The sequence below is a fragment of the Thermobia domestica genome, chromosome 3 (assembly GCF_964235325.1).
Source record: "Thermobia domestica chromosome 3, izTheDome1.hap1.1, whole genome shotgun sequence".
NCBI classification, from domain to species: Eukaryota; Metazoa; Arthropoda; class Insecta; order Zygentoma; family Lepismatidae; genus Thermobia; species Thermobia domestica.
This window is the reverse complement of record NC_137456.1, coordinates 114709248-114718749: the sequence shown is the minus strand read 5'-3', so window position 1 is coordinate 114718749 and position 9502 is coordinate 114709248. Positions and strand designations below refer to the sequence as shown.

General features: G+C 38.2%; 1 protein-coding gene across 1 annotated transcript; it reads left to right on the top strand.

Annotated features, from left to right (window-relative positions):
- The first annotated feature begins 212 nt into the window (after window positions 1-212).
- On the top strand, window positions 213-1571 carry LOC145681922 (uncharacterized). The gene has a single exon (XM_081753523.1). It carries the CDS (start codon window positions 213-215, stop codon window positions 1569-1571), a length of 1359 nt encoding a protein of 452 aa, XP_081609649.1.
- Window positions 1572-9502: the final 7931 nt, after the last annotated feature.

The following is a 9502-nucleotide window of genomic DNA, read 5'->3' as shown; positions in this document are numbered from 1 at the left end:
TGTTTCTAGGGGTTTCGATATTCGGTTGATTGCGCCAAATACTCGCGCGAGGACATAAGCTATTGTCTTTCTCTACAGTAGACACACGTTTGTGGTTGTGTAGTTTACTGTTTTTTCTAGTTCTTTCTCTCACCTGTTTCGTGTTTATGCTTGCGCTTGTGTGTTGTGTGTGTGTGTGTGTACGTGCGTTGTTTTGTGTATATTTTAATACGATGGAGCCAATACCGTCAACCAGCGCTGCCGTGAAGAAACACTTACGTAGTGCCGAGAAAAGACTAATCCATAATGTGGTGACATTTTGTGACAAAGAAGCGCTAGAAGACCGTCTTCTAATTCCCCTTTCTCAGGCTACCAAACGTGCAAGTGTAATTGCGAAAGTTTCAGAGTCAACTGTGAAAAGAATTCGTAGAGAAGCGAAAGGTGAAGATGTGCCGAAATTTCAATCGCCAAAAAAGCGCCAGAAAAAGGCCACTATCGAGAACATAGCTTTGGACGATTTTGATAGAGACGTTATAAGGAGAGTTATACATGAATTTTATGCGAACGAGAAAAAAGTTCCTACTATCCCCAAATTGCTTCCTGTGTTGCAAACACGTATTAATTTTCGTTGGCAACGCGAAACTTTAAGGAGAGTTTTACATGAAATCGGTTTTAGTTTCAAGAAGTGTCAGAACAAGCGAAAGTTTATAATGGAGCGGAGTGATATAGTGTTAGCTAGAACTCAATATTTGAGAACAGTACAACGTTACAGGAACGAAAAAAGACCGATCGTATTTTTGGATGAATCGTGGATAGACAGCAACTTAACCTTCAGCAAATGTTGGCAAAGTGGTGAAGAACATGGAGTTGTGGAAACCGGAAATGCCTCGCGACGCATAATTATTTTATGCGCGGGGGGAGAAATGGGTTTTATACAGAATGCCAATTTAATGTACAAAGCCAATTCGACATCTGGCGATTATCATGGTCAGATGAATTCCACAATCTTCGAAAAGTGGACAAGAGAAAAACTTATTCCAAACCTTCTTGAACATGCTGTGGTCGTTATTGACAATGCGCCATATCACTCAATACAATTAAACAAACCCCCAACATCATCTAACAGAAAGCAAGAGATCATGGATTGGCTTTCTGTAAACAACGTTCCTCATTCCCCAGACATGCGTAAAATTGAACTGCTAGACCTGGTGAAAAAGAACGCACCCACAACGAAGATATTCAAATTCGACATGATGCTCCAAGAGCATGGATTCATGGCTTTGAGATTACCCCCATACCATTGCGACATTAATGCCATTGAGTACGTTTGGGCAGATGTGAAAAGGTTTATCCGTGACCGAAATGTAACTGGAGATCTAGATATGATGACTCTGTTTAAGTACACTGAGCAGGCGATTAACAGTGTTACCGTGGAAGAGTGGAAAAAGCATTACTCTCATGTGGTGTCATTGGAAAATACGTATTGGGAGAGAGATGGAATCATTGAAGAAGTATGTGATCCTATAGTGATTAGTGTAAGTGCGAGTGATGATGATGATGACAGTGATTATTCTGATGACAGTGATGAATGAACGGATCTAACCTAAGGTGAGCTGTTTAGTCTTATTTACTTATTTTGTTTAAAATGCTATTTCTTTATTTTGTTGTTTAACATTTTATTACTTATTTATTTATTTAGTTTACTTATTTTATTGCCTTCAGTTGTTACTACTGCGCACTGGAATGTGGGACAATGTAGCTAAAGGAATCTGCTATATCCTATTATTAAAGTACTATCACCGGTGGATGAATTGTTACGCTCGTTACCTTGCAATTAAGGGGTCTCAGGTTCGATTCCCGGTGGAGACTCAGGTGGCTCGGTCCCACGTTAAACTGTGAAATTTCATCTTGAGAGGACATCGCCAGCACATAGACATGAACAACAAACTAGCATCAGTTCTTCTTATCATGGCTCTTGGGCTCTCTTTTAGCAATTTAATGCGCGAATTAGTTGTTAGAAACCATTATATCTCCCCCCCCCCCCATTGATGCACTCGAACAAAAATCATTCTACCACACATTTCACTACTACGGGTAATAATAACCGATTATCGTGCTTTCAGTGATGCAGGCCCACTTCGATTTCATTCTCATATTATTATTCATAAATGGGGGCGCGGTGGTAGAGCGTTCACCTCCGTTGCTTGGGGTCCCTGGTTCGATCCCAGCTCGCGACGTGTGGACCTTGTGTGAACAAACATCGTGCTCGTGGGTTTTCTCGGGGTTCTCCTGTTTCCTCCCACTTTCTTCATTCCACCATTTCATTCATTTCTCATCATCAGTCTCCTTTAGCCTAGCCGGCATAACCGTGGGACGTAAAATTTAAGATTTCATTTTTTTATTCATAAAATCTTATCAGCTATAGTTTTGGTGCCGGGTTGGTAACACTGTTCAAACAAACCACCCTCGCCAATAACCAATGCCTTCCTTCCTCTTCTTCTTTTACACTTCTCTCCTTTCATTAACATAGACTCTCCTTGGCACTCTGCCAACTGGAGGTCTCTGCCGAATGGGCGATCTGTATAATTACATATTTAATGAATATAATGCTCAAGAAATACAAGCTTCTGGTAGGTTAACGGTCTGTCTTTCTTCCACAAACTGAAGTACAAACTAAAATAAGAAAATTTCCCCACCCTCGCCCCTGGCTGGAGGACATTGTTACGCCTCCTTATATGACTTATGATTGTTACAGATCTTTTCTTATCAGTCCAGTCGTTGAAGAATGTCTTATCTTTTGAATTTTCTTTAGTAAAAATAAGATGTTTAAGAGATGATGGTGATTCGAGTTAATGGCCAGTAAATTTATTGTCGAAAGATAAAGTTCATAAAAAGACGTTGAGACTTATAAAAAAACTTTAAAAAGACCAATTAACAAAAAAGCCATAAAAGGCAAAAAAAGACAAATAAAATCCACCATTTTCTGGCCTTCAATGACCCAAAATCAACATATATTATGTTAAGCCTCGTCTTCGGGTACTCGTAAAAAAGAGGATTTTTCTTTAACTTCCGGGCTTTAATAATAACTGTTTTCCCTTTTACTTTGCGGCCTATGTTATATAGCTCCTACGTGCGAGAAAAGTTTCATCTACTTGCACGGTTGTTCGGGGTAGTAGTATTTGCGTCACCCTGTCTCACTTTGGACTTTGACCCCGAGATATGTGACGTCATAGGTCAAAGGTCAATGACCTTGGCCCGGGGTCAATGACCGAAGGGTACCAAGGACAACCCCCTCTAAATTTTGGCAGGGGTACCTTGGCCCACCCCCTAAATTTTGGCAGGGGTACATAGGACCACCCCCCTTAAATTTTAGAAATTGCCAAATCTAAAAATTGGGTGTGGTAGCCTAGGACCATAGTATGTACACCTTGTCTCAAAAAGGTTGAGCGCATTCTTTATTGGTGTTTTGAGGCAAAAATTTTCTAAGTCCAGCTTCGGGTACCTTCGGGAAAAAGTAAGCGAGGTACGAACCTCCAAGCCAGCCTTTGCAATCGGGAAAAAGTTTGCAGATGTGTTTTTCTTCTTTTAAATATAATAAGACTTGTTACCAAGTGTTTAAAAAAGCAACATTGATTAAAATACTTAATGATACAATATTTCGAAACCTTTTATTAATGTGAGCACATGCTTGTTTGCCATTTAGCTCTCTATACGTAATGGAACATTTAAATACGTTAAAGAATCTTTCCATATGTAAAAGAATGCTCAAAATTAAGAAATAGAACATAATTATCGCCTGAGTACTAAAATAAAAGTCAAAGTAAAACAGAAACAGCGTTTGTAATGGATATGAATGTCATAATTATCTTGAGATTCGTTATACATCGCTAGAAGCTTATTTCTAGAAGTCCGTGTGTTAGCTCATTGGTAAGCTGTCGGATTTCAAAACATAAGGTTGTGAGTTCAAATCCCATCTGGGTCAATACGTTTTTTAAAATTATATTTTCCGCAATGCATGAAAAATTATATAAAATAATTACATTAAAATACATAAGTTGTTTATATATAACATAATCATTGCAGAACATAGTAATTATTATGTTTAAAATATAACATCTAAGATAATTTTCACAGTAGGTCGGTATTATATATGAGAATGTTAAATACAAGTTAGGAAAATCGTTTAATAGCAATAAATAAGTTATGTAGTGTATTTATTTGCAGCTATTTGTCATACAGATTTAACTTCTCAATATTCTCATTACAGTATGTTATTTATATTCGTGAAATACAGTATATTCCTACGGATATAGAAAGTATATAAACAGAGTATCCAAAGTCGTATCCTGCTTCAAGACACATAACTTTTCCCGATCCCCTTAACGTCACGGGAAGAAACACAAATTCTCTTTAGAAAGGAATGTCGTTACTTAGAGTCTCATTCGAATACGTTGAATATGCTTTTGTGTATTCGTCTCTCTCTCTCGCTCTCTCTCTCTTTCGCTTTGTTTATGTGTGTGTGTGTGTTGCGGAATATCCCAAGTTTAATACAACATTTGCAAAGTATATGAGCATCATTGTCATCGAATACCAGAAATTGGAAGTCGTGTTTCTTCAGGTTGGGTTTGTGTGTTCATGTTAGCTCACTGGTAGAGTACGGACTTGCCACTGAAGAGATCTTGAGTTCAAAGCCTACAGCTAATTATCATTCTTTTGTTAGTAGGATTGCACAGAAATCGGATACAAGGAGTGGTTTACTTCTAGAAATATTTTCAGAAGCGTTTAGGTAGTCCTGAAAAGGGCTGTTTTCAGGAGTTAAGGCGGGGACATTAATATTGTGTCCAAGACCCTTCTGAATTTATTACACGCTCCATTCTTCTGGGCATGGAATCTATTACATGGGTGACAAATCTATCTCCTTCCCCTACCTCCAGCCATGCTTCGGAAACAAGATGCCACAGGTCATCCTGAGTTCTTGGTGGATCTGCCTCAGGCCAACTTTCCCTTAGAGTACGCTTCACTTCTGCCCACATATTTTCCATGAGATTGAGGTCTGCTCCACGAGGCGGCCAGTCGATTAAATCAATCTCAGGGTGCCCTGGGAACCATTCCTGAACCACACGGGAAGTATGTATTGGCGACTGGTATTGCTGGAACTGAATTACACCATCAGGCTGAAATACTCGTACAGATGGCACCATGATATTACTGATAATGTCTAAGTACTGAGCATTGTCCAGATGTCCTTCAATTCTATGAAGCTGTCCTGCTCCGCGACTGGAAATCCAACCCCAACATAAAATAGATACATAACCACTGCGATTGCAAGCAGCCACATATCCATGGTCATATCGGGTGCCTCTCGGACGATACACAAAACGGCGTCCCTCCTTTGATGTTGTGAATATGGATTCATCTGAGAAAACTACGTTTTCCCAATTGAGACCCACATTCGCCTGTGCAAACGCGAGACGGTAAATTTTGTGGTCGTCTGAGAGTTTTTACTTCACGGCAGCAACACGGCCACGTAACCCAGCATGACGAAATCAAAGAGGTATGATATAAAACTAATAAGAACTGTATATAGAAATACTAGAAAAATACACATGAAACAAAACCTGCACATTGAAATACAATTAAAATTAAAACCTAATGAGATACCTAAGCATGCTGTAATTTCACTAGTGCAGCAATGCCCGGTTCAATCTTCATGACGAACATTATCAAGCCATCTTCAACTGATAAGCGATTTCTTATCTTTGTTTTAATGTTTACCATAAAAAAAACACACTTTCGCACAAGTACGATATAGCAAATGGAATTATTACTTTTAAAGCAGCAATCACCAGACCAGGATATTCTTCTCTCCTCATCAGGCAGAACTTGTCCAAGTCTTCGTTACAGAAAACCAGTTGCAAAGACTTGTCGCATGATCATTCTATTATTTGGTCAAGAAGTTGTGGGCTTAGATCGGATACGTTAATGGCCTCTTCAATGAAGGAGTTTAACATCCATCTTGAACCAGCACCTTCGTCGTTGGGAATATAGATATTACAGTTACTGTATCCACTGTCAGTGTCGGGCGCCGAAAAGAGGGGCCACACATTTCGGAGGAAGTGTGTTACTCAAGTTAGGAAAGTGCATGTGCAAATGTGTAAAATAGAAGGAAAAACGTAATAAAATGTGCTCAAAATTAAGGAAGGTAGGGTTTATTTTGAAAATGTTATTGAGCTTCGTGCCAACCATGGTGGCGCTTCGTAGCTAGTCTGTCGACGTCACTCATATATACGGTGACATCGTACTATACTCTCGCCCCGGGCAATGATTTTCCATGGCACTGTTCACTATAAACAAAAAAATGGATTCTACTATTATAGAAATAGGTATGTTAAAAATCCCACACAAGCTTATTATAAAACAAATTATAAAAGGGTCGCTGGCAAGAGCGTGTGATAAAAGGGGATCGTGATAGGAATTAGATTGAGAACCAATGGCCTATAGTAATTTTAACCACATTTCTTATAGTTTCAAAAAGAGTGCTGTCGGGTTACCTATGGTGAATGGGAGGGGGATACATATAAAAGATTGCTAGAAAATGATCGATATTAGATTCATAGTTTTCGGGGTCGCTTAGATAAATAGTGAGACTTTCAATTTCGCTTAACTCCGATTAAGCTCTCATTAGTAGGGATGGGCACGAACGACTTTTCTTTGAAACTCGACTCGACTCGAAACAGACATCTTTGAGATCTACTCTTGGACTCGGCGTGAAAAATATCTTCCAACTCGACTCGGATTAGAGTCAAGTCGAACCAAAACGAGCCAAATCCTGTGTGTAGTCCTACCTAGACAATACATAGACAATAATTATTTTATCATCAATTATACTACTGTTACTACAAATAATAATAATAATAATAATAATAATAATAATAATAATAATTATTATTATTATTATTATTATTATTATTATTATTATGACAACACCGTGTACAAACATGAACAGTTAGTAAAGGAATACTAAAAGCTAGTTGACTGCCGACGTCGGTAGTCATGAAGTCTACAAGGCAAGGACATCGTTCATTACCCTAAGCTGTAAGCGTCGGTGGACTACAGATGTCAACTATTAACCTCTCGCCAGAAATTGGTGGCCCCGCAGCGACGATCCGTGATGGCCCAAGTTCCATTTTGAAAACTTTACTACCAGCGGCAGAGACGCGATGAAACGCCAACGAACCACAAAATTACTCTCCCAAAATATGTTAAAATGCCTATATGTCTGATTTGTTTATATTTAGGTGAATCTAAAAAACACAAAACAAATACCCCGGGGTGGACGCGAACTATCAATATTACGATTATTAGGCACGTGTTCTGACTTCCCCACGGAAACGATCATAAAAAGCTTGGTTGTTGAAGGATAAATCATTGACGTCTTAATTTAGCCAATCAGACAAACCCTACATCTCGAGTTCTAGGAGGTCATACCGTGAACCGTTTCAGATTTATTGCTTTCTGGTGGAGTACTATCCATGCGCAAAATTTGAGCATAATAGCCGACATGCATCTTCGGTGCCTCTTATCTTTAGTACAATTTTAACCAGAGATGGTGTGGGTCAATGAAAATTTGATTTACGACCCACCATGACCCACTATCACCCACCACCCAAATGACCCATTGGCCCACTCTGACCCGTCAACCATCGTGATCCACTCTGATCCACCACCAACTCTGAACCATTGCGACCACTCCGACCCACCAAAACCCATCGACATCAACTCTGACCGATGACCCACGTCCTCCTCTCCATTGACTAAAGAGATTACACTTGTAATAAAACAAGACTGTGAAATTATCACTTATCGGAATTTGAATTTCTACCGTCATTGGCTCAAGCACCTCTTTGTTACAATACTGGTGGGTCTGACCTTTACGATATATAATGGCAAAGTGTTTCTCATCTTCCGAATTAAAATGAATTTAAATTTATCATATATAATTATCTCTTTGTTGCCTTACAGACACATTTCAGTAGAAAATAGGGTGAAATTTAAAAGTTTCGAATCAAGGAAAAGTAGACCAAAGAGAGAGAGAGAGAAAAAGAGAGAAAAATAAAAAAAAGAGAGAGAGAGAGAGAGAGAGAAACTAATTTTCTATATAATTAAGCATGCGTACTAATTGAAAATGCCCATGTAATTAAGTTTAGAATACAAATTTTATGGCCATTTTTCTCTAACTTTATGGCTTGATTGCCTTATGCTCGGAACGCTCCATATATTAAACACCAGCTTCAGCAATTATAAATAGAAAGCAGTGGGTATAAAATTCAAAAAGAACTTTAGTTTGCATTACTCAATTTTTTTCTCAACTAATATCAATCGTTTTCGATTATTTTTACAAATCAACCCACTACCAATTTCCAATATATAGAAAATGCACCCCCGTCCCCCGCTCATAAAAGACAATTTTAAAAAATGCCAGGGCATATTCTCTTTATTTTTAATAAAGAGTTATATGCTGAATTTCAGCTCTCAGTTGAACGGCTTGTGAGATACTAAATTTTTCGCAAAAATTCGGACTTCTACTCCCCCTAAGGATATGTATTATAATGAAAGTGACACGCGTATGATAACTTCCCAGTTGGGATTGGAGCCTGATTATATACCAAACGTCAATTCAATTGACTTTGCAATTTGACCGTGATGATTACGCAGACATAGTTACTTTCAATTTTATATGATACATATCCTTATTTCATATGTTACAGATGATTCAAAAATATTTTTTCAAGCAGTTAGCTCCTCTAGAATCTCACAGGCTGCATCCCAAAATCCAACTCCTACTATCCTATGACAATCCAAAAGTGACTGAACTTTTTTTATTAGGAACAAATGACAAAAGAATAATGGAGATCTTGAAAGTAAAATGTAGAAAAGCTCGGTGCCCCAATAACTACATATTTCTCCGCCCCTTCATTCCGAACTTAAAAATAAAACTTAATTCGAATATGGTTAATTAGTGAATTTATTACAGTTAAATTCCACTCACTACATGCTACAGCTTCAACTATGTAACAAAAAATAACAACTGTGAAACATGTTCTGAATTACTATTACATTTCTTACGCTATTATTAAACATATTAGAATAGTAAAAGAGGATTGTTCGTGAAATAGTATATTTGCTCATGATTTTTAACTTTTTCATACGGAAAAAAATATAATATTATTCAAGTTTTAAAATTTGCACTCTGCCCTCTAGGCAATGGGACTAATGTGGACTAATGGGAAATGCTGCACTGTTAGCGGCGCTGAAAACTTACGATTCAATTCTAATATCGGTTGATTTCGATATCTTTATGTCGCTACGTAACCACCCTGGGTGCTAATGGGAGCTTAATTGGACTTGAATTGAAAGTAGAGCTATTCACCTAACCGACGAAACTATGGACGAAACTATGGATTCGATATCGACCCGTTTCTAGCATTTTTGATATGTATCCCGACAGTACCCTTTTTCCAGA

What these genes read in the sequence shown, in the direction of transcription:
- LOC145681922 (XM_081753523.1), top strand. Translation starts at nt 213, where the DNA reads ATGGAGCCAATACCGTCAACCAGCGCTGCCGTGAAGAAACACTTACGT.